Genomic DNA, 27,977 nt, shown 5'->3' with positions numbered 1-27,977 from the left:
TTTTGCCACGCTGCATGGCATGTGGGATCTTAGTTCCCCAACCGGGGATCGAAACCCGTGCCCCCTGCATTGGAAGCACAGAGTCTTAACCACTGGACCACCAGGGAAGTCCTATATTCTTTCCCATTCTTAATTTTCATCATCCTAAGAGATGTTCAGGTTATCTCAACACCCAACTAGTAGACTGTCCCAGCTCCCTATGAGGGAGCAGATCCCTCATCTAGGGCTCCTGCTTCCCAGAAGAAAGTGTTTGACCCCAACAGGCCTGGGCTCAAAGGCAAATCAGTGTTTGCATGGCCGGACAATTTGGTTTGCTATCAGAGAGGAACTGAAGAATTGTTCCTTTATGGTTATTATTCAAATCTCCCCTCTGCCCTGGGTGGCATTCCCACTTTGCCTCAGGCTGTTCCTGAAAGCAAGGACCTCCCTCTTCCCTCCTTACCCTCCCCACTCCGGCCCTGGGTCCTTACCCATCCAGACTTCCCCAAACTGCCCAGCTCCAAGTTTCTTCTCCAGCTTGAGGGACTCCCGGGGGATCTCCCAGGCATCTTTCTCCCAAGGCTTCTGGGGCTTGGAGGACATGCAGGGCACTGTCAGCTTCTGGCAGAGTCCGTCGCTCCCCTCTGGAACAGAACCCCTGATCAGCTGAGGGCAGCCAGCTCCAGGCCAGCCACAGGCTTCCTCTCGGGGGCTGCCCCACCTGGTCCACTGCATCTGGCCCATGTTCCGAAGGGTCGCCCCCATCAGGGACATCCCCAAGAGAACAGAGCATGATGAGATGCCACCTCTGCCCTCCTGCTCAAAAGGCTGTCAGGAGAATCCAAAGCAACTGTTCGTCTGGGGAGGAAACCTCAGCAGGCCTCAGAGGTTGCAGTGCACACTTGACTAGGATTCCTGGGAGACAGGCCCACCCACTTGGGCCCCCGGTTGGGAGGCAGCCCCAGTAGGACTTACTCTTTTTTTGTTGTTTGGCTGCATCCCACGGCATGTGGGATCTTAAGTTTCCTGATCAGGGATCGAACCTGCACCCCCTGCATTAAAAGCGCAGAGTCTTAACCACTGGATCGCCAGGGAACTCCCAGGACTCACTCTTGTAGTGGGCCACCAGCTCCTGCAGGCTGCTGAAGGTGCTCCGGGGGGAGATGTAGAAGCCCCCATTGTCCAGGGTCCGGATCTTATAATGTTTCACTGTGTCCCTGTGCTGGGGGTCGTAGTCTCGCACGGACAAAGAGTAGCTCCCTGCATGGGCCAGAGAGAAACCCCTCAGGAGTGGACTCTCAGAGGCCTGCCACCTTGTGTCAGCAACCTGACACTCTGTAAGGCCACTCCTGGCACCGTCCTGGCACCTGCTCAGTGGAGTACAGGGTAGGAGTGGGCTGCGGAGTCAGGCTTCCTGGGTGCTTGTCAGGCTGCTCCATGTCCAGCTGTGAGACCTTGGACAAGTGACCATGTCACTTCTCTGTGCCTCAGTTTCCTCATCTGTAAAATGGGATTGGTCATACCTCCTCACCCCATTCCATTGCCTGATGGTTAAAAGAAGTAATGCTTAGAAGATGTGGCGCATATATACAATGGAATATTACTCAGCCATAAAAAGAAACGAAATGGAGTTATTTGTAGTGAGATGGATGGAACTAGAGTCTGTCATACAGAGTGAAGTAAGTCAGAAAGAGAAAAACAAATACAGTATGCTAACACATATATATGGAATCTAAGGAAAAAAAAAAGGTCATGAAGAACCTAGTGGCAAGATGGGAAAAAAGACACAGACCTACTAGAGAATGGACTTGAGGATATGGGGAGGGGGAAGGGTAAGATGTGACAAAGAGAGAGAGTGGCATGGACATATATACACTACCAAATGTAAAATAGATAACTAGTGGGAAGCAACTGCATAGCACAGAGACATCAGCTCTGTGCTTTGTGACCACCTAGAGGTGTGGGATAGGGAGGGCGGGAGGGAGGGAGATGCAAGAGGGAAGAGATATGGGAACATATGTACATGTATAACTGATTCACTTTGTTATAAAGCAGAAACTAACACACCATTGTAAAGCAATTTTACTCCAATAAAGATGTTAAAAAAAAAAACCTAATGCAGCCAAAAATAAATTAATTTAAAAAAAAAAAGGGGCTTCCCTGGTGGCGCAGTGGTTGAGAATCTGCCTGCTAATGCAGGGGACACGGGTTCGAGCCCTGGTCTGGGAAGATCCCACATGCCACGGAGCAGCTGGGCCCGTGAGCCACAATTGCTGAGCCTGCGCGTCTGGAGCCTGTGCCCCGCAACGGGAGGGGCCGCGATGGAGAAAGGCCCGCGCACCGCGATGAAGAGCGGTCCCCGCACCGCGATGAAGAGTGGCCCCCGCTTGCCGCAACTGGAGAAAGCCCTCGCACGAACCGAAGACCCAATACAGACAAAAATAAATAAATTAATTAATTAAAAAGAAAATCCTTAAAAAAAAAAAAAAAAAAAAAAAAAAAGAAGTAATGCTTGTACTCAAGATGTAAACACTCATTAAGTGTTGGCCATCATCATCTTCATTATCTCTTTTTCTTCCTATCATCTATCTATCTATCTATCTATCTATCAATCACAAAAGCCAAGGTACCACACCAGTTTGGTAGAAATGCTATTTAGAAACAAACAAGCAAAAAGATAAAACAAACGTAAAAATATCCAGTTCAATTATTACAGTATAAACATTGAAATGTAAGTGTAAACATTAAATGCTGTGGCAGGCTGAGTAACAGCCCCCAAGATGTCCGTGTCCTAATCCCTGACACCTGTGCATATATTACCTTACATGGTAAAAGGGGTTTTGCAGATGTGATTGAGTTAAGGATCTGGAGATGGGGAAGTCATCCTGGATTATCCAGGTAGGCCCAGTGTAATCACAAGGGTCCTTATAAGAGGAAGTAAGAAGGTCAAAGTAGCATATATGAAGATGGAAAGTTGAGGTTGGAGAGATGTGAGAAAGAGGCTATGAGCCAAGGAATGCTGGTGACCTCTAGAAGCTGAAAAAGGCAAAGAAACAGATTCTTTTGTGAAGCCTCCAGAAGGGACCAGTCCTGCGGACACTTACACTTGAGCCCAGTGAGACTGATTTCAGACTTCTGACCCCCAGAACTGTAACATCATAAATTTATCTTGCTTTAAGCCACTAAGCTTGTGGTAATTTGTTACAACAGCAATAGGAACCTAATACACATGGCATCACATAGACCAGAAACACACACGTCTTTCAGTCCATGGCCACGGTTCTGCCATTTGTGGGCTGAGTGTCTTTGGGCAAGTTATTAGCCTCTCTGTCTCTCAGTTTTCTCTACCACAGTAGCACCATGTCATAGGATTTGGGGGAGGTTTAAACTGTTGCATGAATAACATTTGACCATACATGCTAGCCACTAAGAACCTTGTCTGAATAAAAAAATGAATGAAAGAAAAAATGAATGAATAGGAATAATATTCATTATAATGAATTATAGTTACATGTATTATGATAAATTATATTATTCATTATAGTGAATGAATAACCCCACAAGGTAGAGGTTTTATATCACCACAATTTTATAGATGAGGAGACTGAGGTCCAGGGAGGTGAAGTAACTCACCCACAGTCACACAGCTTGTAAGTAGCAGAGCTGGGAGTCAAACCCAGGCAGCAGGCTCTGGGACCCCACTCTTAGCCACTCTTCCCAGTCAAGGTGAGGCTGGTTTCGCTGATGCTGAATGGGGAGGAGCAGAATCCAAGAAGCAGCAGGATAGGATTTGGGGCACTTGTGCTGCAAGTTTTATTAACTCGGCGAACCCGCCTATGCCCCCACCTCTGAGGGCTGTGACGGTGGCCCAAGCTCACCTTCCTGCCCCGTAGGTCTGCCCCTGTGTGCAAGATGGCCCAGAGGGAGAAGAGAAGCCGAGGGCTGTGTACGGCTTTACCTTTTTGTCCGTTTCTTTTCCTCTGGGGGCTGAAAGGGGGCTTGTTGGGTGGGAGGAAATAAAGCCTAAATATTCACTGACCCAAAACACTGATTTTGAGTGGTGTTCTAGCCACATTCAGGCTTCCCCAGTTCAGATACCTAGGGAGTGAATAGAAGGTCACACAGATGCCTTCGATTGATGGCCCCAAAACTGTTTGCCCAGGGTACTGTGAGGTTACACTTTATGCAATTTACTGATTTCTTTGAACCAAGCAGTCTTGAGTCTAAACACCATAGTAAAGGTGCACTCTGTGTGTGAAATCCAAAATCACAAGACTCCTACTTACATTCATTCCTTTGGGAAAACTGGCCTCAGTTGATGCCAGTTTGAGTTACGCACTGTTTTGGGGCACTGCTCTTGCCTCCTGTGCAATGACCCGGCACAAAGCCACCCTCACAGCACATAAATTTCAGGAAGCAGGCCACCAACATCAAAACTTCCAAATATCTCAAAGGAGCTATTTTAAGCAGGGTCCCAGCGAAGCCTGGCTTGGGGGCTCCTCCTGTAGCCTGATCCCACCCATTTTCTTATGGAGAGAGGGAGGAATCAGGTTTAGGGACAAGATATATTTTGATGAATATTTAAAAGAATACAAGCAGGATGTTGTTTTTAGGGGCGGTCACTGCCTCCTACTTCCATCGGCCTAAGCCGCCAGCTCTGGGGGCTGAGAAGGCCCAAACTAGGCTTGCGCAAAGGGCAGGAGGAAGCTTGGAAGCCACAGTGGGCTGGGTGAGTTGTTCAGGCCCCCATCCCCCAGGGCATTCCCCGTGGGGTAGGGGAGGTGGGCAGGGACACAGGGCTGGGAGGGCCTGCATCACCTTTGGTGGTCTCGCTGTCCCGAATCATGAAGGAGCCCAGCACATTGCCAGGGGCCAGGAGTTGGCGCTCTGCATCCTTCCGGCTGATGCCCTTGAAGAACCACCTGGAGGGGAGGGGGGTTGCAGCGTGTGAACCCGTGGCAGACAATCCTGGCCGGCTCTCAGCGCTCTTGCCCGGCACCAGGATTCTGAGGGCCTGGCTCCCTGCGGGATCAATTTTACTCAGATTCTTTTGGGGAAAACAACCATTCTTTTAACATTTTAACATGAAAACAGACATTTTACCAAACTGGTGAATCCAGTTTGCTGAGGCAGAAACTTATGCAATTTGGGGAGCTTTCTTCAAGAAAAATAACACAGCGTTACAAATACAAAATGCTTGTGGTCATTCCAGCACCACCCAATGTGAGGGATAAGCTTATGCACAGAAAGATTGGGTGGAAAAATACAGCAGTCTTAACCAACCGTGGTCAAAAATCTTACTTTTGCAAATTTCACAAGAACATTTAACCATCTTTTCAGGGTCTTGGAGGCCCATGTGAGTGAGGGCTGAGCTTTGTTACTGCCACAGTTCACCCTCCTCTGTGGATACAGAGTGAATATAAAGTCGGCATGCATTTCTAAGCTAAAATGTGAGATTTCAAATGATTTTATACTTGGGACCATATCCTTGGACCTTTTCTTCATACTCCCAGGATGTTTGGGATCTTGGGTGGAAAAATTCAAGCAGCAGCAACCAAATCCATTCCCTGAGGAGTAGTTCATGTGCTGTGATGGAAAAACCCCAGACCAGAGGTCAGCTGGCCTTGACCCTGCCACAAATCTGCTGTGTGACTTTGAGCACGTCGCTTTCCCTCTCTGGACTTCTGTTTCCTCTGCTATCAACTGGGGAGACATACAGGTGACATTCTTCAAGTTCTTGTTATCCACCCAACAATGCTGTGGAATCATTGCCTTTATTATCCCCACTTTATAGATGAGGAAACTGAGGAACAGAGAAAGCAAGTAACTTGCCTGGCGTCATATAGCTAGGAAGTGGTGGGGGCAGGATTCAAAGCCAGGCAGTCTAACTCCAGAGCCCAAGGTCTTAGTCACCATTCTACACCTCCCACTTGCCTTCTTTGCTCTCATTTGGTAAAGTAATTAATGCCATGGTAAAATGTTCAAGCAATGTTAAAGGGTACAGAGTAAGAGCTATCTCCCTGGCAATTCCATCCCTAGGAAGTTATCCCACCGATCTTGCACAGGGAGAAGTGACATATACACAAGGAGATTCACTGCAGCACAAGACTGGAAGCAGCTTAAGTGACCACTGGCAGGGGATAGTGGGGCATCTACGCGCCAGACGCTGCAGCTGTGAAAAGGAGGAATACTGTAGGTGCTGCACGGAAGAGCTGAACAAAAGGAGCAGAACAGTGTGTGTTCCATCTACCACTTGTGTAAAATGGAGGGAGAGATATGTATTTTCTTAATCAAGTATAAAGCATTTGGGAGGACATACAAGAAACTGGTTGCTTCTGGAAGGGAAGTAGCTGGGTGGGGATAGGGTGGGAGGAACACTTTTCACTCTTTATTCTATGTCCTTCTGCACCATTTGCATTTTGAAACATTTGAAAATATTGCCTATTTCAAGGCAGATGAGGAAATAAGATCTCATCCCATGCTGATTCCAGTGCCCCAGCTGCCCTCCCCAGAGGCAGCCTCTGTGAGCAGTTTCTTGATGCAGACACAAGAACCCAGGAGTGTAAGACTCACATAGGTATTTAGGTAAGTGGTTCTCAAGGTGGGTCCCTGGACCAACAGCATCCGTCTCACCTGAGAACTTGTTAGAAATGCAAATTATGAATCAGATAATCGGGGAGTGGGGGCCAGAAACCAGTGTTTTCACCAGCCGTCTAGGTGCTGCTGATGCACTCAAGTTCAAGAACCAGCCATTTAGGTTATCACCTAAATGATAACCCACCAGAGATGTCCTCTGCACCCAGCCTTTTCCGCTTAGCAATTATGTTGCCTTTAAGGAGTAATACCATCCATGCCTCTTCCAAAGCTGCTGCGAGGTGAGGCGTGGCGCAGGGGTTCTGTAAGTGCTCAGAGCCCCGAGTGGGGAGAGCGCATGGACGCCCCAGCAGAAAGCCGAGAAGGAGAGAGAAGCAGCCAAGACCCCCTGCAGCATGTAGGGGGTGTGCTGGGGGAGTTCCAGGACAGAAGGTCAGCAGTGGGAGTGGGGGCTTCCTTACAGCCACAGAGGGGAGATTTCAAAGAGCAAAGAGGTTTCATGAGCACTAAGAAAGGGGTGACTTTAAGATGGGGAAAGCCCAAACATTTTAATTTTTAACAGACAAGTATCCCAAACCCTCAATACCATCTAGCCAGAGGGAGGAGGCAAAGGAGATAAAACCATGGGGACTGTCAGGTTTCAACTTTTTGACTGGCTGATTCTGAATTGGATCTATCGCCACCCTATAGTGTAGCCATCTTTTTACTTGTCAATCTCACCACCCACACTGTGAACATCTCCAGGGAGGAAGCCTGCCTGAGTCACCCAGTATCCCTGGAATAGGGCTGGGGGTACAGTAGGTGCTCAACAAGTGTCTGTGGGATGACTGGGTGGATGGATGGATGGATGAAGTCTAACTGTCTATGTTTTCAGAGTCAAGTAGGACACAAAGAGCCTGCAGTCAAGAATGATGGGTTACGGGGATCTCCTTGAGAGTGGGGGATGTCTCATGGACTCTGCAGCCCCCGCCTGGCACAGGGCTCGGTGAGGCACAGGCACATGTGTGCTGATGAGTCACGTGAGGGGTGACCGGCCGGGTATGGGCTGGCTTGCCTCTCAGAGGATGCTGCTCGGCCCAGCCGTATACTTCATCCAACAAATATTCACTGAGCACCTACCGCATGCCAGCCTGTGCCGAGGATGCGGCAGCAGACAGAAAAGGTCCCTGCCCTCACGTACTCTCGTTCTAGTGCGGGAGGCAGACAGTGAACCCGTGAACAACCAAGGAAACAAGATCATTTTTGCTAGTAAGAAGTGTCTAGAAGGGAGTAAAACAGGTTTCCATGAGAAAGAGTCTCAGAGGGGACCTGCTTGAGACTGGGAAGGCCTCTCTGAGACTGGAAAGATGAGAAGGAGCCAGCCAGGCAAAGAGCCCTAGGAAGAGTGTGCCAGGCAGGGGAGACAGTGAGTGCAAAGGCCCTGGGGCCGGAGCAAGGCTGGCTCTGTTCATGCTTCCTTCTGGAGGGCAGGGAAATAGAATACTCACTCCTCTGTCTCCAGAGAGTTGACTCGGGCAACGTAGTTGCTTGGGATGTAGCCCTCTTTCCGGGTAGCCAGGGATCGTGCTCTCCACCACTCCCCAGATCTGAGGGACAGGAGGAAGCAAAGGGGTCGGAGGGCAGGAGGACCACTCCTGGGCCTCTTAGGCCCCCCAGCCTTGGCCTGGAATACCCCCAACCCCAGGAAGCTGGTAGGGTGAGGGGCAGGGCCACTACTGTCCCAGCCCCCAGCCTTCACCCCGTGATTAAGGTAAATACCTTTACAACAATCCCCACTGTGCCTCTGAGGGTCCTCCCAGGGCTGGAATCAAGCCCTGTCCCTGCATTCAGAGTCCTAGGTCTTTGGCCTCACTCTTATTCCCTGGACTTGTGGCCTTGGCCTTATTAGCCATATGTAAGGTGGGGCCCTATGCCCATGGCAGACTCACAGTGGCTCGTTGGGGCTGAGAGCCAGAAGGAGTGGGCTCAGGAGTCTGACCAAGCATAACCACTCCCATCCTTGGGCCCCAGGACATACTAGACACTACATCCACCGATGGTGAAGATGGTAGGAGATTGGAGGTAGCAAGCTCAGAGATCCATGGATTTCTGAATGCAAAGTCACCTCAGCGGGGTCTGGTCCATAGGTAAGGCTGAAGCTTAATCAGAGGAGCCCAAGGAAGGCTTCCCTGAGAAAGCACTTTCTACGGTCCATCCTTGCCTGGATATGCCATTAGCAAGTATGCAAGCCCCTTTACTGTGGCTGTAAGCCAGGTTAACAGCAAACTCTTCTTCCTTTATTATGATCAGGTTCTCATCAGTCATTTACACCCTAGTGTAATATAGTTTATCAGGTCCTTTACTGAAGCACAAGAGAGCATAACTGAGTATTGGAGATAGGTATGTCTTAGAGGGGAGTGGAATGGGGACTCACTCTTCCAGGACCACCATCTGGTCCCCCGTCTGGAAACTGAGGTCTTCATGGTGAATGGCCTCGTAATCGTACAAGGCAACCACAGTGATCTCCTCAGAACCTGCTGGGAAGAGAGACATGTGGGATGGTGAGGCTTTATCTGAGCACACCCACAGTCCTGGGTGTTTCCCACCCCAACACCTGGCACCCAGCCCTGGACCCCTTGATGTGTCTGTCTCGTGATATAAGTAAGCATCTTGCCATGCCGGGTGCGATTCTTGATTTTATAGCTAACGGAGTTTTGTTCATGTTATGAAACAACATTATAGAAAAACAATAGCCTGTACTAAGTACTTCGGGGGAAATTTATGGGATTTTCAAGAGTGGTTTTGACTGTTTGGGATTTTTGCCTCAAGCTCTGACTGAGAACCTAACCTAATCCGCTACATAACACGACTCCACTACACGTGCTTGCCAGCTACTTACCTTCTGTGGACCCTGGTGGGTTGCCGTTGCTACTGTCAGGCCACTGTGGGGAAGAAATGGGAGAAGGGGATGAATCCAATAGTGTGTGTGTAGCCATGGAAGGTCTGTGTCAAAAAGGATATCCCAGCCCCGTGAGTCATGGGAGGAGGCCCAGAGAGGGCTGGGAAGTGCCCAAGGTAACACAGCACATTAGGAGCACAGCCAGCACAAGGATGCAGGTCTCTTGGGTTGTAGGCTCTGCCTTCAGCCTTGGACGTACTGCGGGACGTACTTGTGTCTTCCCCTCGACATACAGTGGGGGGCTTGGTCCAGATCAGTGTTTTCCAAGCTATGTTTGAAGAAACCCTAGGTCTACCAACATGGCCCATGAATAAAGGCTCCACTATGTATGTGAAACAACCTAAGTGTCTGTAAAAAGGGGAATTGGTGCCTACACTGTGGTGCTCTAAGCAGCCCTTATAAGACGGAGGCCGCTTCATTCCTGACACAACGAGACCTCAAAGATATATTGTTGAGTAAACAAAGCTAGTTCTTCAGAATGGTAAACATGATACATTGGTATAAAACACATACTCAAACATCCTAAACACTTTCTGTGGACACATACTGTACACATGTGAGTGTAAATTCATGGAAAAAGTTTTGCAAGGTTCCACGCCAAACTGACAACAGCTGATACCTCTGAGGTAGGGTGTGGTATTTCTAGGGAGGGGGGCATTGGTCAGCAGAGACTGTAGCTTTCACTGAAATCTGTGATTTTTATTTTCAAGGAGAATGAATTTGTGTGTTACACACATAAGTAAACATTAATTTAAAGAAATAGGTTTGGGAAACACTAAGAAGTATATTCTTTTTTGGGGAGATTCACAAAGCCCATTACAAAGATTTATAAAGGCTCTGAGTCCTACAGGGAAGGAGTGTTTGGCTCAGTGTTTTGCAAACTGATTTGACCTGGGAACCCTTTCTCAGTTACTAACTGACTGCTGAACCAGTGCTCTGCATGAGGGGAACAATGAATGGTTGATAATAGTGTCCCTTAAACCTGATGCTCAGAGAGAACAGCCAAAAACTGGTGGGAGAAAATCCTCTGCTTCCCACTTCTGACAAGCCAGAAGGCCTCAGAGAACCTGAGAACCTGGAGCCCTGGCCACAAAAAGGGCCCAGGGCCATGCAGGCCAGGTGAGAAGCAGACCTGGGAGTGACTTAGGGTTTAGGATGTCAGCTCAGGATCTCGTGTAACCTTAGGCTGTATTAATAGATGTCAAGTGTCAGAAGGAGGGAGGTGAGTATTCCACTCTTCTCCCATTTCCATGTGTTTGGGGCAGGACTAAGGGGCAGGTATGTGATCCAGGAGTAAGGGTTATGGGGTAATATGCCTCCCTTCAATACAAGGAAGAACCTTCTAAGGGGTGCCAGGAGGGAGTGCAGCCCTGCCTCTGCAGGCAGCGAGCAGAGGCTGTGCTTCCTGGACAGCCTCAGGTAAGGGGATGGACGAAAGGATCCCAGAGGAGAGAGAACCCAGCCTTGAGTTTAGGGAGACCCAGCTCTGCTGCTTCCCAGCGGTATGAGCCCAGGGAGCCATTTAACCTCTTTGAGCCTCAGTCAGCCTGGCTGTAAAGTAGCGTAACTCCAGCCTCAGTGTTTGGTGAGGATTAATGAACAGAAATACCTCACTCCAGTGCCTGGAACATAGTAGGTTTTCAAAGAACAGTAATGATTATTATAACTGTTATTGCTGCTCTTAGTACTGTTGTCCCTTTACTAGTACGATTATTGTCATCACCACTATTACTACTGCTACGGCTCTTCTGACTATCACAACTACCATTACTAGTGGGGCTACTTCTGTGGCAACTACTGCTCCCACGACCCCCACTATTGCCACCATGACTACTGTTCCTGACACTAGCATTTGGCTCTGTTACTCTTGCACCTACCCCTGGGACATTGGAACCTGCACTGCCCAAGTTTGAATCCTTATAACCAGGTGGTCTTCAGCAAGTTATTTAACCTCTCTGTGTCTCATCTGTAAAATGGGTATAATACAAATTATGACCTATAAGAGCACTATTGTGAGGATTAAAGGTGTTAATAACAGCAATGCACTTAAGGTAGGGCTTGGTTCATCGTCAGCTCTGTAGAAGTGTAAGAGAAGTAAGCAAATAACCTCTGCTAGTATTACCACTTCTCTCATTTACTCTTTCTGCTTTTGTTCCTACTGCTATTGCTGTTATATTCCCACTAGTATTGTTGTTACTGTTATTGCTACCATTGTTATTACAGTTATTGCCATGACGCTGATACTGTCATCATTCCTGTCATTACTTCAACTGCTGTTGTCACTAACCTGCTCACTCATTACTCTCAGTACTGCTTATGGTACTTCCTAGGTGTGAGGCCGGCCATGCCCCCTGGGACCTGGTCACCCAGGCTGATGGGCCAAGGCCTGGGCAGTGGGACAAGGAGCAGTGACATCCCTGCCCTGGGTGCTTGGTGCAGGTGTACCCTGGGGAGTCAGGGAGCTGCCAGCGACCGGTCAGCTCCATTTCACCCCAGACTCACCCTGCTCACCCTTGGGAAAACAGGAAGCGGTGAGGGTAGTTTGGGGCAGCCCCCGGCCTGCCACCGGTCTCCCCTTTCTTCCCCCACTCACCCGCTTGCCCGAGGACGTGGGATCCGGCACATACAAAGGGTTGTGTGGGCTGGTGTTGGGCTCCGTTTTTGAGACCTTGCCTCCATCCCGGAGGAACTTGGACTTCACACACCCCATCCTGTGGTAGAGAGAAGGGAGATGAGCCCCGCTTGCTCTGAGCCCCACACGGGGGAGTCTTTGATGCTGGGCTCTAGACACTCTGTTCCCAGGCTGGCACCCCGTCACCTTCCCTGTCTCCCCTCCCCCTCTCTGCCCCCCTCACCCCACCCTGGCCACGTGGAGCTCACTCTGCCCTTGTCATCTCTGGGCTTCCCCACACCCCGTCTGGCCAGCACCCACGCAGAGCTGACAAGCTGTCGTAGTCATGCTACCAAGGACCCCTGCGATGGGGAGTTTATTCAGAGAATAAATCGTGATGATCATTGAAATTCAACAGATGGAGCCTCGGAGCAGAGTGGTGGGGGTGGGAGCTGCCAGCTCTGGGGTCAGAAAGCCTGAGCTGACGCTTGGCCCCTCCCTCCCCGACTAGCAGCTCACTTACCACTCCCCCTGCTCCCCAGTCTCAGTTCCTCATCAGCGAAATGGGGATAATAATGCAACCTACTCGCTGGGTGTTGGGAGGATGAGAAAGCACGTGGGTGGGGAAATACTCAACACAGAGTCAGGCTCAGAGCAAATGGTAAAGTAAAACTATACTCTCATTATATAATGTGAACATTTTATATTAAATGATAAAGATCAGGTCACATAATGTGGCTCAAACAATCAAGGTCACCATATTCCTCATATCATTTTATAATTGCCTTCTAACAGCTTCCTTCCTTCTTCCCTCCCTCCCCCCACCCACCTCTTTTTCTTTTTTACTTCCTTCCCTTCTTTCTCTCATGGATTTATTTGGTCATTCAACCATTCATTTACTCAGCAAACATTTACTGAGCACTCTTCTAAACCATGATTAAGACAAGCAAGTTCATGCCCTTACGGAGCTCACTCTGGAGATGGATGGGAGACACAGACGATAAACAGGTAACAAATAAATAACAAGATAAATTCAGTTAGCGAAAAGTGTGAGGACGATAAAAGAGGATGTGATCGGGAACAACTATGCGGGGCCTCTTTACACAGGGCGGTTGGGGAAGGCCTCTCTCAGGAGGTGATATTGGACCTGGGGCCTGACTGACACAAAGGAGCCAGTTATGTAACACTCTTAGGGAACAGTGTTCCAGGCAGAGAGAACAGCAAGTGCAAAGGAATGTGCTTGAAGAGAATCAAGAGGCACTGAAAGGAGGCACTGAAAGGAGGCCAGTGTGACTGGAGATCACAGGCAGGAGGGAGAGGATAGCATGTGACGAGGGTGCCCCAGCTTGTGAGGAGTTTGGATTTGACTCTAAGGATGATGGGAAACCATGGAAAGTTTCAAGCAGAAGGATGATGGGGTTCAGTGTGCTCGGTGGAGTATGGACTTCAGTGAGCAGGGCAGGGAGCCCCGTCCACTGCAGGGGTCCAGGCTTGAGAGGATGGTGGCCTGGCCCGGGGTGGTGGCTATTGAGGGGGTAAGAAGTGGACAGATTCGGGGGACATTTTGGAGGTAGAGCTGACAGACTTTGCTGGTGGATTAATCAAATTTAAAGACACTTAAAGAAAACACTTTTACCTGATCAGAGTCAAAACTTAATTGTTAAAGTGGCAGAAACTTTTTCTTTCTTTTCTCAAAATGTGCACATGTATTTGCTGAGAAGATAGGCTGTGAGCAGCTGCATAAGGAAGTAATTGTTTTCCTCATCTCTACACAATCACAATTTTCTTCTGAAGCAGTTAGAACTCAGTTATACTTATCTTGTTAAAATAAACATGTGTTTGTGGCTTAAGAAATAACCCCAAATTCCTAGGTTTACGAGAGTTATTTTTTATTTAAAGATTCTTTTTATTTACAAGGATGTTTTTTGTCTGGCCTGGTGGGAACTGGGAACAGTTTACCACATCAAGACTTAAGCGGTTTTTGCTTCATTCGCCTTTTGTGAATAAAGTAAGGAACTAATCCAGACTCCTGGAGTGCTAGATCATTATTTTGAAAAATTATTGCAATTAATCAGTGCTTTATAATGTACTTGTATGCATTGAAAACAAAAACCAATACCTCTCTGACTTGCGATAAATATGACTTACAGTTGTGGGAAATAAAACAGCGTATTGTGTGGTTTTGTATGACATACAATCATATTACATTTCGTATATTTTGATTAACTTAAGGGTGTTCTGGGAAGAGCATGGCTGTGTGAGGTAGAGCAGCTCCCTCCACCTCTCTGAGCACCTATTTGGTATGCCTTACATCATCAATTTACATATTCAGCATGGCCACAGGGTCTTGAGGGATGGGTCTCCCAAGGCATGAACATGCATGATCCATGGATGGTGGGGTTCTACCTCCCGGGGTGGCTGCAATCACAGATGAGTTGAGAAGTAAAGGTGTCTGCCGCACAATAAGCGCAACAGAAATGTTAACCATGACCATTTCCGTTCACCAGCAGATGTGGCACTGCCCTGGAGCGTAAAGCAAGCACTGTTTGCAAGTCTTTTGGCCTACAAGTTTAGAGATACCACAACACTCTAGAAGTTAACTTTTTAAAATAGGGAATTCCCATTAGTTCAATTTTTGCACAATAAAGTTTTTTTTTTTTTTTTTTTTTTTTTAATTTATTTATTTATTTATTTTTGGCTGTGTTGGGTCTTCGGTTCGTGCGAGGGCTTTCTCCAGCTGCGGCAAGCGGGGGCCACTCTTCATCGCGGTGCGGGGACCGCTCTTCATCGCGGTGCGGGGACCGCTCTCCATCGCGGCCCCTCCCGTCGCGGGGCACAGGCTCCAGACGCGCAGGCTCAGCAATTGTGGCTCACGGGCCCAGCCGCTCCGCGGCACGTGGGATCTTCCCAGACCAGGGCCCGAACCCGTGTCCCCTGCATTAGCAGGCAGATTCTCAACCACTGCGCCACCAGGGAAGCCCCTTTTTTTTTTTTTTAAAGTGATATACTGGCAGGAGTCAAATTTGCATAAAATGTGATTTCCCCCTGAGCCAAGAGAACCATTCTACTGCCTGGTCTGGAGCGGCCTCAGAAATGCTTATTTTCATGACCACTAGACCTAGCAATGTAACATGGCCACGTATATAATTAAAAATTTTCTACAGCCATATTTTTTCAAGGTAAAAAGAAACAAGGGAATTAATTTTAAGATGTATTTATTTTTCCCAATATGTCAAAATTATTAACATGTAATCAATATAAAATTATCATTGAGATACTTTATACATATATTTTCTTTTTCATGCTGAGTCTTCACATCCCAGGGTGTGTTTTACACGTACAGCACATCTCAGCTAGGACTCGCCATGTTTCACGTGCTCAAGAGCTGTCTGTGGCTCAAGCTACTGTACTCAGCAGTGCAGATACAGAATGTTCCATCTCTGCAGCACAGCAGAAGCTGGTCTTGTTCATGTCTGTGTCCCTCAGCGCTTAGCTCAGTGCCTCCCTGGCACACGGTAGGAGCATAATGCACGGTTAGTGAGTAAATGCATGCCCAGAGCCCACGCTTTATGTAGTCAGGCCAAAGTAAAAGCATCAGGACCTGGTTCCTGCTCCAGTTGGGATGGGAAGGTTGGACATACAGAACTACATTCCCAAGAAGCTGTTAGGGATTGGCAAGGACAGTCAGAACCATGCAAAGACTGCTAAAATACTTATTGAGTGAGGAAAGCAAACTGCAAAACATATATAATATCAAGCCATTTTGTAAAATGAATATATATCCGGGTTCTGCCACTAACATGTGTATGTTAGTTTGTTCATAGGAAAAACAACCTGTTTATAATAATTGAGCAGCAGGATAATGAGTTGGGTTTTGAAGAATGGGAAGGATTTCAATAAAGATTTGGGGAAACTCAAGAATGTTCCAAAGAAGCACTGACTTTCAAAAAGGATTTGAGGGAGCTTATAATATTAAACCATATACAGAGCACTTCAAGACTCAAAAAGGGTTATGCTACACCATTTAGAAAGGAAAGATTATTGAACCAGAAGCCTAGGGTGCTACTGCTACTGCCATTGGGTACTAGATTTATCTCTGAGTTTCCTAGCAGCCAAGATAAAAATGGGAATTTGTACATTGTTAACATAAAATCCCAGGAAGCATGGCAATTTACTGAGAGAAACAAATGTTTTTTGAGCACTAAATTCAAAAGAGAATTTATTATGCGGATCATCCTATAAAGGTCACTGAAGAACACAGTGAACAGTGATTTGGCAGCAAAGTCTGCTATATGTTGACAAGTAGTTCCCCAATAGATGACGCTGATGTTTGGGTGAGTTTGGAAACCATGGGATGGAGGTAGGGAGAGGGCGAGGGAAGAGGTTTATATATCCCAGGGCTTCTCTGCAGAGTGGGGACTGCACAGCTGCTTGAAGTGAGTTAGAAATGGAACAGAGTGCCTGGCTACTCAGAGTGTGGCCAGCATGAAGACCAGCAGCATCATCGTACCGGAGGTGTTAGAAATGCAATCTCGGGCCCCACCTCCCAAATCAGAATGTGCGTTTTAACAAGGCTCAGGTGATTCACGTGATCATTCTAATTGAGAACCGGGTATAGTGAACATTTTTTGCTCTTGCTTCCTCAGCATCCATCCCTCTTCTGATAACAGTGCCTGGATATTCCTTGGGCACCCAGCTTCTCCCACACAGTGGGGTTTCAGGGGGCTAACCCCACCCTTGCCTTCAGGGGTTGACAACTTGGTACAGGTCCAGCCCATTAGAGAATTCCATGTCCCCCGACAACCAATGGTGCTTGGTTCAGTTATAGGTATGTATGTGATCCTAGCCGAGGCAGAGTCTGCCCTGGGGTTTTCTTGGAAAAATTAGGGAAAAGGCACTCTCTTTCCATAAGCGTTGATGTGGATGTGAATGTAGATGTAGGTATAGATGTGGATGTAGATGTAGATGTAGATGTGGAAGTGGATGTGGATGTAGGTATAGATGTAGATGTAGGTATAGATGTAGATGGAGATGTGGATGTAGATGTGGATGTGGATGTAGATGTAGTTATAGATGTGGATGTAGCTATAAATGTGGATGTGGATGTAGGTGTAGATGTGGATGTAGCTGTGGATGTGGATGTAGGTGTAGATGTGGATGTAGCTATAGATGTGGATGTGGATGTAGGTGTAGATGTGGGTGTAGATGTGGATGTGGATGTAGGTGTAGATATGGATGTGGATGCAGGTGTAGATGTGGATGTGGATGTAGGTGTAGATGTGGATGTGGATGTAGGTGTAGATATGGATGTGGATGCAGGTGTAGATGTGAATGTGGATGTAGGTGTAGATGTGGATGTAGCTGTGGATGTGGATGTGGGTGTAGATATAGGTGTGGATGTAGATGTAGATGTAGGTATAGATGTGGATGTGGATGTAGGTGTAGATGTGGATGTGGATGTGGTGTAGATGTGGATGTGGATGTGGGTGTAGATGTGGATGTGGATGTGGGTGTAGATATAGGTGTAGATGTGGATGTAGATGTAGATGTAGGTATAGATGTGGATGTAGCTATAGATGTAGATGTAGATGTGGATGTGGATGCAGGTATAGATGTGGGTATAGATGTAGATATGGATGTAGAAAACTGGAGCTCTTGGGAGCCATCCTGACATCATGAAGGGAGGGACTGCCTTTGAGTGAAGCCATCACAAAGGACAGCAGAGCTGAGCAATGGAGACAATGTGATTCCTGAAGACATGTTTGAACACCTGGATCCAGCTATGCCTAAACCTTTTCAACCTCAGAATTTTTCTAATTCATGAGCAAGTAAGTTCTCAATTTTGCCTAAGCCAGTTTCAGTTGGATTTCTGCCACTTGTACCCAAAGAGTCCTCACTGATTCTTGCATATTCCTGGGCCACAGTCTGGATTGAATGAACTAGAGTTTCTGGCGATGTAGGCCTGTAATCTGCATTTCTAACAATTCTTTAGGAGATTCTTATCACACTAAAATTTGAGACCAACCAATGTGTAGTGGAATGAAGGCCAAACCTGGGGTCTGAATACTTGGGTTTGGATCCCAGTTCTGCCACTGACTGGCTGTGTAACCTTGAGTAAGTCACTTCCCCTCTCTGAGCCTCATTACCTTCCCTGTATAATAGAAGGCACTTGCTTCTCAAGCTTGTGGGACAGAGATGTGAAAGGCTTTTTAAAATTTCTGAAAACACATGTTTCTTGTCTAATCTGATTCGAAACCAGGCTCTGAGAGCAGAAGTGGCCTGCCTGGCCCCAGACTAACTTAGAACAGCCGATCCCTGGCTAAGACACTTCCTCAGGTCACTGCTGATCTCCTGGGACCTGAAACCGGCTCCCGTCCCCTCAGCTTCTGCAGGTGCTGCATGGAAGGGAAATGAGAAAGTTCAGCTTGCTTGGCCTGGCTGCTTCCCGTGGTCACCATGCTGGCTATGGAGGCCTCAGAGACTCCTCCTGAACTCTCAGAGCCAAGCCCAGGTCCTGCCTGTGCAGCCTGTGGAGCAGGCGGGAAATGGTTTTCTAGAAGCTTTTAGGCTCAAGCAGAGGCTTGTGAGGGCTGGGGGTGAGGAGCCCTGGAGTTTGGTCCCACCTCTGCCACAGACTCACTGTGTGACCTCAGGCAAGTCCCAGCCTCTCTCTGGGCCTCAGTTTCCCCAAATATGAAGTGAGATGTTGGGTGATAAGTTCTCTGAAGGGAACAGCTATAGTTCTTTCCTGTGTAGCATCTCCTCCTCCTTCTTCTGACAACAGCTCCCCAGTTTTCTTTGGGAACCACCCCTCCCCCATTCTCAACCCATGGATTGCGGTAAAGCCGACTTCAACCTCTGGCTGTAGGGGTGGGTCTGTGACCAAGTCTGGCCAATCAGACTTGCAGTAATAGAAGCAGAGATGGGCATGTGACTCAATCCTGGCCTGTGAGAATCATCCGTTTGGCTGGAAAAGAAGCTTGCAGTTGCAAAGCAGAGCCAAGAAATGAAGAAATACAGATTCTCCAGCCCTGCCTGAAGTTGATGTGCTCGTGGACTTTCCAATAACCTCCTTCTTCTGTTTGAGTTGAATTTCTGCTCCCTTAAACCTCAAAGGGTCCTGCCCAGTGCAAAGGAAATTCTTACAAGGGATTGCAATTCATACTCAAGTGTTAATGGCTTACAGGAAAGACTGCCTTAATAGGAAGTTTTGATAGAAGAAAGTAAAGAGAGTACTAGACCCATTAGAGTAGGTGAGGGTGTGTGAAGTATGGACCCCATGAAGCTGATGGCACTGAAGCCATGCCTAGAAAGGGCCTGGTGTGTATTAGGCCCTTCATATATATTTGTGGAATGAATATATTGTGTTCAACCCTCTCTAGGCCTGACCATACTTGGCTGAAGTCAGCAGGACCAGAATTATGAACCCATCTGTCAGATGGGGAAACGGAGGCCCACAGCAGACAGCATCCCCAGGTGGTCAGTGGCAAGTAGAGCAAGAACTCAGCTCTCCTGCCTCTCATCCTCCACTGGGTCAGCCTCAGAAGCTGCAGTGGGGAAAGGGGAGGGGGGAGGAGTAACACAAACAGGAAGCTTAGGAAGGCAGACCGCCAGAGGCCCAGGGCTCAAGACTGTCCAGTTAGAGGAAACTTCCCTTCTCGGAATAGCTCAGCCATGGGGGTGGGGGAGAAAGCCTTCCACTATGAGGGGCCAAGTCCCTGAAGAGTTTTCAGGAGTGCAGAGCCCTCCAGCTCCCTCTTCTCGAGTTCCCTGACTGTCTTCTGAATGAACCAGCCAAACCTCCAAGTGACTGTTATCCATAATGGACATTTAGGGGTCGCCCCTGTCTCCCCATCTCTTCCCTTTTCTGACCCTCAGCTTCTTTCTGATCAAGAGCTCAAAACTTTGACTTTGCAAACAGGAAGGGACTGGAGAGACCTTTGTTTTACAGATGGGAGCAGCAGCCCCAGAGAGGGCGGGTGTCATGCCCTGGTTTACACAAAAGCAAGTGACAGAGCAACACACTGAAGAGGAACTCAGGCCTTTGGTCATTTGCCTCACTTGGCCAGAGGGTTGGCTCTGAGATGCATGTGTTCCAACCACTTGTTCCAAACATGTAGTTAAGTTTTTAGCATGTTCAATGTTACCTCTGGGTCACCTGGTCAACTCCAGAACTCAAGGGCACTTGCGAGTCTCCTTAGAATAATACTATCTTTAAGGTAGGCAGGGGGCAGGGAAGTTTGTAAAACATAGGATGGGATTTGAAGCCAGAAAGAGCTGGGTTTGAATCCCCATTCTGCTTCTTACAGATAAGTGAGCCTTTAAAAAATATAAGTCAAGTCATGTCGCTCCTCTGCTTAGAACCTCCTGGGGCTGCCATCTCACTTGGAGTAAAAGCCCAACTCCCCTCCATGGCTGGCAAGGCTCCATGACCTTGGGTCCCCTCAACCTCACAGTCCTGTCTCCTCCAGCCCTCCCTTGATTTTTCCATTTCAGCCACACTAGCCTCTTGCTACTCTTCAACTCACCAACCATGTGTCCACCTCAGGACCATTGCACATGCTGCTTTCCGGAATGTTCGTCACCCAGAAAGCCTCTATCTCTTCATGCAGATCTCTTTGCAGATCTCACTTTCTCAGAGGGGTCTTCCCTCATAACCCTGGCTAAGATAGGAACTCCGCCCCCAACTCCCATCACTTTCTGGCCCCTTCCCAGCTCTATTCTTCATGGCTTTAACCACCACCTAACGTAGCAGCCAAGAGGAGGGGCCTCTCAGATCTCCAACTACCGAGAGCAGAATTGACAAATGGCCCCAGCTGCTGTGCTTTGAAGACCATCCCTGTTGCCATGGGCTGCTCCCAGCCAGGGACTGAGTGTGGCGGGGATACTGAGGCAGGCCCGTGCCAGGGGGACCTCTGACGGGAGACTTTGGCTAAGGGCTCTTTGACAGCCTTGCCAACCTTCCTTAGAACTTCCCTGCAGTCTAAGACACTTCCACCTTCCCTTCCTTGCTTCTCTTCCTTCCTCCCTCCTTCCTTCATTTGGAGTCAGACGTGCCTGCTATCTGATGGCTCTCCTAGCCTCTCCTAGCTTCTCCCACAGGCATTCCCTCTAATCAATTTCTTGCACATTTAATCTCTCTGAGAGTCTGCTTCTCAAAGGACCTGAACTAACACACCTATTGTTACCTGTGGATGTATCATCTGTCCTCCCATAGAAAGTAAGACACATGAGGGTAATGATTGTTTGGTACATGGCTATACACTAGTGTGCAAAACTAGGACACAGTAGGTGCTCAATAAATTCTTGACTAATTGAACAAAGCGCCCTTTAGCTGCCAGGGTGCCCTAGATTTCCCCATTTAAACAATAGTTACAAATGTGTGTTTAAACTGAGAAGGACTCTCCATGTTTGTTTATCTCTGCCTGGAGAGGAACAAAGTCTTTCCTCCATTGAAGCTGAGTGGAGGTGGCCCCCTTCAGAAAGGACATGGTGGCCAGTTCACCCCAGGGGCAACTTTTTACTTCAACCTCCCAACATGCTCCGAGGTCAGCTGCCCCCAAATCTGTCCTCAGCAAATGGAAACTTCAAAGCTAAAAAAGCACATCCTCTGACCCTTTTACACTTATTTTTTTATAGTTGACAGAGCCTATTCTTTTCTGTTTTGGTGGGTATGTGTTTTTGTTTTTAAAATTACCTTTCATCACCTAGTAAAACAATACACCGTCCTTGTTAAAAATGAAAACAAGGACTTCCCTGGTGGTCCAGTGGTTAAGACTTCACACTTCCACGGCAGGGGACCCGGGTTTGATCCTTGGTCGGGGAACTGAGATCCTGCATGCCTTCCCGGGGTGGCCAAAAAATTTAAAAAAAGAAAAATTGAAAACAATACAGCTAAATCTAAGGCACCCTTGGAGTAAGGCTTGTAAGGTACCCTTTACAGGCTCTCCACGGCCACCCCTCCCCCCTCCAGGTAGCCTCTGCACGTGCGTTTGCATACATGTACTATATCAAAGAAGATGCTGTCGGTGCTCTGCCCCATAGCTCAGCCCTTCACCATTTCCGAACACTCGCTGGACGTCCAGCTGCTAGCACCTGCATCTCTTTGCCTAAGAGATTTCTCTGTGGCCCTTGGTGCCTGCTCTGCCCTTGAGCTTGGCAAGTGGAAGGGCTAGAGAATCACTATCCCTTGGGAGCAGCCCTCGACCAGTGGCTGACAGGAGCAGGCGGATAAATACCCCAGTTCCTTTGCCTCTCAAGCGCGGTCATCAGCTCCCAGTGCTCCCAGTGGAAATGAGCTCCAGGTGCCCACAGTGGGACTGGCTTGATAACACACCTTGCTTGGCTGCCTTCTCTCCTCTGTTTTGCTTCCCCGCTCTCCTACCAGGGTTTTCTGGGATCTGCTCCCAAATAAACTAAATAGTAAATGCATTTGAAATCTTTTCTATGGTCTGCTTCTGGGGCAACTCGATCTGAGACATATATACCCATAGAAAATATGGAGTATCATTTTTTTTGCGTGTTAACATCAAAGGAATACTGTTCTGCATGAATCATGAGGCAGTATTCTTCTTATTCCCATTTTTTAGATGAGGACATTGAGACTCAGAGAGTGAAGGAATTGCCTGATGCATCACAACTTGTACGAGGCAATGTCAGCACTCAAACTCAGGTCTCCTGTGCTCTGTCTACTGGGCTTCATTTCTCTGGCAGAGTTGAAGGAGGATCTCCTATTCTCTTGGTTGCACCTAAGTCTCCTGGATCAAAGGATTTCATGGTGATGGTGGGAGCTCGGGCAGGTGTCATAGGGCAGGATTAGGAATGCAAGCCCCAGTGCAGTGCCATCCAGAGGGTGCAGCATGTGTGGCCACAGCCACTGCCAAGAACAGGGCACATTTTACATTCAAGCAAGGGTTTCTTCTGTATCATTACCCATGCCTCTGAAAGTACACTAAAACTCCCAGTCCTGGGGTGGAGGAAACTGGAGAAATGGGATGGGGATCAAAGTGCTGTGAGGGTTTGCTTAGAAAGACAGAGGCTAAGAGAGACTGTACTACTAACTTTCTGTGTAACTTTGGGAAAGTTACTTACCCTCTCTGGGCCTGACATTTCTTTTCTATATAAAGGGAGACCTTGTCATGATTGGAGGGCTGGGCTTGAAAACTCAAATGGCTATAGGGGCCCACAGGGCCATCCACATGAGGAAGGTGGTCCGGGCAAGGGTGCTGCAAAGGGGCAGTCTACAGGGCCGCCCCATTCAGCATCACCAACGCTGCCAGGAGTCAATAGCAGGGGAGTACAGGAGACCAAGGTTCTAGACCCAGGACTGTCAGCTCTTCCAGTTTTTCAAGAGAAGACAGAAATCCAGATTTCTGTGAGCTCTCTTGACTTTAAATGTTAGCAACTAATTTAAAAAGAATCACTTTGTGGGGTCAATTGAAATACACCTACTTGCTGAAATACCTCCCAGGCAAGGGAGGGAGGGGCTGTTCAACGTCCCTCAATTCCGTATTTTTCAGAGGCCCTACTATGTGCCAGGTGCCAGGTGTTAGAGATACAGTAGTTTAGGAGACAGACATGTCTGTGCCCTCATGGGACTTAACTTCTAAAAGAGTTTAAAGTCCAAGCCCTGACCAGTCCTCTGAATGCAGACAACTTTCTCCTCACCCTCTGGGGTAAGGGGCCCCACAGAGCATCCTGGTTGGGGTGAGATTAAGATTCATGCTTCCCACGCCCATTAGGATGGCTCTAATAATAATTTTTTAAAAAGGAAAATAGCAAGTGTTGGCCACAATGTGGGGAAATTGGAACTCTTGCACATTGCTGATGGGAATGTAAAGTAGTGGAATACAGTTTGGTGATTCCTCAGAAGTTAAACATGGAATTACCATATGACCCAGAAATTCAACTCCTAAGTACATACCCAAGGGAATTGAAAACAGGTGCTCAAATATATGTACATGCATGCTCATAGCAGCACCATTCACAATAGTCAAAACGTGGAAACAACCTGAATTTCCATCTACAGATGAATGGATAAACAAATTGTAACGTATACATACAATGAAATACTATTCAGCCATAAAAGGAATTAAATGTGTCAGTATTTAACTGGATGAACCTTGAAAACAAGAAGCCAGTCACAAAAGGTGTGGCTTTGTGTGATTCCATTTACAAGAAATATCCAGAATAAATTAATCCAGCGATACAAAAAAGCAGGTTGGTGGTTGCCAAGGGCTGAGAGGAGGGAGGAACAGAGTAACTGCTTAATGCGTACTGCGTTTCCTTCTAGGATGACGAAAATGTTTTGGAACTACACAGAGGTGCTGATTGCACAACACTGTGAATATGCTAAATGCCACTGCATTGTTCACCTTAAAATGGTTAATTTTATAATGTTATGTGAAGTTCATCTAAAAATAGTTTTAAAAATTACAAACTACATAAAAGTGCTTTGCTAGGATGGTTAAACAAATTATGGTGCATCCAAACAGTGGAATATTATTCAGCCATTCAAAATTCGAGGATGTTTTAATGACATGGAAAAATGCTTCCAATGTAATACTAAGTAAACAAGTGGGATAAAAATTGTATATGCAGCATTTTACTAATTATGTTAAATAAAATGTGCACAAAAAAGACTATAAAAATAAGCTAAAATGTTTGTTATCCAAAATTTTTTTTAAAGATTCATGCTTCCAGGAATTCCCTGATGGTCCAGTGGTTAGGACTCAGCGCTTTCACTGCCGTGGCCGGGGTTCAATCCCTGGTTGGAGAACTGAGATCCCACAAGCTGCGAAGTGTGGTCAAAAAAACAAAAAACAAACAACAGCAAAAGACTCATGCTTCCACTGCTTCAGCATCTACTAAGTGTCAGTCACAGTGAACGAGATGAATGAAGATCTTTGCCCTCCTGCAGCAGGGAACAGGCGACAGTGGCCCTGGGTCTAGAAAGAGCTGGAAGGTCAGCAGAGCCAGATTCTTTCTTCTCTCTTCACTGCCCCAGACTCCCTGGGTGACCCTTTCACGCCTCAGTCCTCCTCATACGCAAAAGCTGCCCCTCGGGAGAGCCATCCAGCCTCTTGGTGTTTTCCCCTAGAAACACCTGTACATGCACCCAAGACCACATATCCAGGCTGGCCCCAGCAGTATTGTGTGTTGTCATGAACCCCTGGAATAACCTGTATGTTCATCACCAGGGGAATGAGAAGTAAGGCAGGATGGTCCCCTGCTGGGATCCTCCACTTAAAAGGAATAAACTAGAGCTCTGTTTCTTATCCTGGCTAGACCCTGACAACTTAATGATAAGAAGGCAGGGGAAAATGAAATTGCAGGAGAATTGCACAGTTAGATAGCATTTATGTAGATCCTTAAAACACGAAAAACAATTTTATGTATTGTTTATGTACCCATATATATGTAATAAATTTTTGAAAGGCACAGACAGGAAGCACTGTAATTCATGACCGAGATTGCCTCTGGGGAGGAAGAGAAACAGAACTGAGAGGGATCCAAGGGGGGGAGGCTTCCATTTTAACTGTTACTTTTAGTAATTTTATTTTTTTAAAAACTGAAGCAAACATGACAAAATGTGAACATTTGTTAATTCTGGGTGGTGGGTTCCTGGGATATTTAGTATATTATTCTCTTCACTTTTCTGTATTTTAACCTCAGCCCCCCCCCCCAAAAAAAAGATAGTGAAAAGAAAGCAGTGAAGAGAACCAGTGTCTCTTGAGCGCTTTCTCTGTGATGGCCAAAGTGGTCCTCAAAGTGTGTCCCCTGAACAAGCAGCACCAGCATCACCTGGGAGTGCAAATTCTTGGGGTCCTGTGCCAGACTTACGGAGTCAGGAACTCTGGGGTCAAGACCCAGAAGTCTGTGTTTTAACAAGCCTTCCAGGTGATTCTGGTGTTCTGCTAAAATATGAGAACCACCGGGCTAGACTGTAATAGCTATGACAATAGTTAACCCGTATTAAGCAATTAGACCTGTCAGACAGTGCTCTAAGAGCGTTCCTTCAGTAACTCAATCTAATCTTCAAAACAACCCTATGAAGGAGCCATATTTGAATTATCCCCATCCTACAGTTGTGGAAATGGAGGCACAGAAAGGCTAAATCCGTTGCCCAAGGTCCAACAGACAGGTTGCTCCCAGAAACCCTTTACCTAACCACTACACTAAACTGTCACTTACATGACCTCTAACATACTCTAGCTCACTGCAGCCTTGGAAGAAAGACTTAATAGCCCTCTTTGACAGATAAGGAAATTGGAATTTAGGGAGGGAGAGTGACTTGTCCAAGGTCTCACAAGGAGGAAAGTGAGGGGCCACGCATCCTGTGGTCTGTCCAGGAGGTTCTGGGGTTTGACCTAGACCGCCTGGGGATCAGGGCCCAGCTGGGAGGAGGAGGGAGCTCAGCGAGCGGACCCAGCTGCAGCCCTGCCTGGGTGTGACTTGCACCGTCACGCCTACGGCCAGCTGTCCCCTTCCCCACTATGGCTGCCAACCCGCCGTGACCGTGACGGTCACCCACCCCCACCAGGAACCGTAAGGGCCTTCCCCTCCCGGGCTCCGTGAAGCCCTTTTTTTTTTTTCCTTTTGCAAAAGGGGAACCTGGACTACCTAGAGAAGTGGCGGCTCAGGCACAAAGTCACCCTACAGCTTTCCCAGGCTCGCCGCCAGGCAATTCCGCTGTTCATCTGGGCACCCTCCCCCGCGGGTCGGCCCCCGCATCCCACCTCCTGTCCGCCGCTCCCACGACGGTCCCTCTCCCCGGCAACCCAACTTACGCGGCTCACCACCCCGGGTTCCCTCCACAGCCCGAAGACCCTCAGGCCGAGGGTCACGGGCCGCTGCCCCCGATCCCGTGTGCGCTGCACTCACCTGGGCGCCCCCTCCTCGTCCCGTGGGCAGCCCGGATCCTCGCAGCTTGAGCGCCCCCCCAGCTCGGCAGCCCCCGGCGTCCCGGGCGCTCGTGCCCTAGGGAAAATGGACTGACTTTCGAGAAGAGGCTGGGGCTGCGCTCCGAGGGCCTTCGGGGCCGCGCGTCTTATGAGGCCCCTCTCGTGCTGGACTGTCCGCGTCCCCTCCCACTTGCTTCGAGTCCTCGGCGGTGCGCCCGGGCTGGAACCAGGGACGCGGTGTCGCCCACAGGCCATCTGGGCTCCTTAGCCGCGCCCGGAGTGATGCTAACCCCGCCCCCAAGTGTTTTAAACCCGCCCCCGAAGATTCTGACCCCACCCCAGGGACTCTAATCTCTGTCCCCACCTCCTAAAATCCTAATCCCGCCGCCTAAGGATTTTTTTAAACACCGCCCATCCAAGGTTTCTAACTCTGCCCCCAAGAATCCTAACCTTGTCCCTGAGGGATAATAACCCCGCCCCCAAGAATTTTAACCAGTCCTTCAAAGGTCCTAACCCCCAAATAACCTAACACCTCCCCCAATGTATTCTAACGCTGCCTCCCATCGCCCTAATCCTGCCCTAAAGGATTCTAAACCCCACCCTTCCGAGAACCCCACACCTCATCTCCTCCTCCTGAGATCTTAATTCTGCCCCAAAGGATTTTGAATGTCACATCTGAAGGAATTTTAACCTCGCCTACCGGAGATTTCTAATTCTGCCCCCTGGATTTTAATCCCGCCAACCGAAGGATCCTAACCCTTTTCTTGAAAAGATTCTAACCCAGCCCCCAGGATTTATGACCCTAATCCTAGGGATTCTAATCTCTCTCCTGAGAGATCCCAACCTGTTCCCATAGGGTTTTAATCCGCCCCCCAGGATTCTAATCCGGCCCATCAAATATTCCATCCCTGCCTTCCAGGTTTCTGATGGCACCTATCAAAGGATTCTAAAC

At 48.0% G+C, this 27,977-nt stretch overlaps 1 protein-coding gene across 6 annotated transcripts in view; it reads right to left on the bottom strand.

Moving 5' to 3' along the window:
- Positions 1–27,279, bottom strand: part of HCK (HCK proto-oncogene, Src family tyrosine kinase) — a 40,933-nt gene extending 13,654 nt beyond the window's left edge. For 2 of the 6 annotated variants that reach the window (XM_028169341.2, XM_028169342.2), the window contains exons 1-8: positions 27,006–27,088; positions 12,105–12,222; positions 9,452–9,494; positions 8,987–9,089; positions 8,061–8,159; positions 4,798–4,901; positions 1,090–1,239; positions 471–623 (exon numbers count right to left, since the gene is read on the bottom strand). In XM_028169341.2, the coding sequence (XP_028025142.1) occupies positions 471–623; positions 1,090–1,239; positions 4,798–4,901; positions 8,061–8,159; positions 8,987–9,089; positions 9,452–9,494; positions 12,105–12,221 (769 nt within the window). In that variant the 5' untranslated portion in view covers position 12,222; positions 27,006–27,088. Of the gene's footprint in view, positions 1–470; positions 624–1,089; positions 1,240–4,797; positions 4,902–8,060; positions 8,160–8,986; positions 9,090–9,451; positions 9,495–12,104; positions 12,223–27,005 lie in introns of all 6 variants that reach the window. The other 4 variants (XM_007193301.2, XM_007193302.2, XM_057530173.1 and 1 more) reach the window with 4 other exon arrangements.
- Between the last annotated feature and the right edge of the window lie 698 nt (positions 27,280–27,977).

Source organism: Balaenoptera acutorostrata, chromosome 15, assembly GCF_949987535.1.
Source record: "Balaenoptera acutorostrata chromosome 15, mBalAcu1.1, whole genome shotgun sequence".
Lineage (NCBI taxonomy): Eukaryota > Metazoa > Chordata > Mammalia > Artiodactyla > Balaenopteridae > Balaenoptera > Balaenoptera acutorostrata.
Note: the sequence above shows the minus strand (reverse complement) of the source record. Positions and strands in the feature narration are given on the sequence as shown.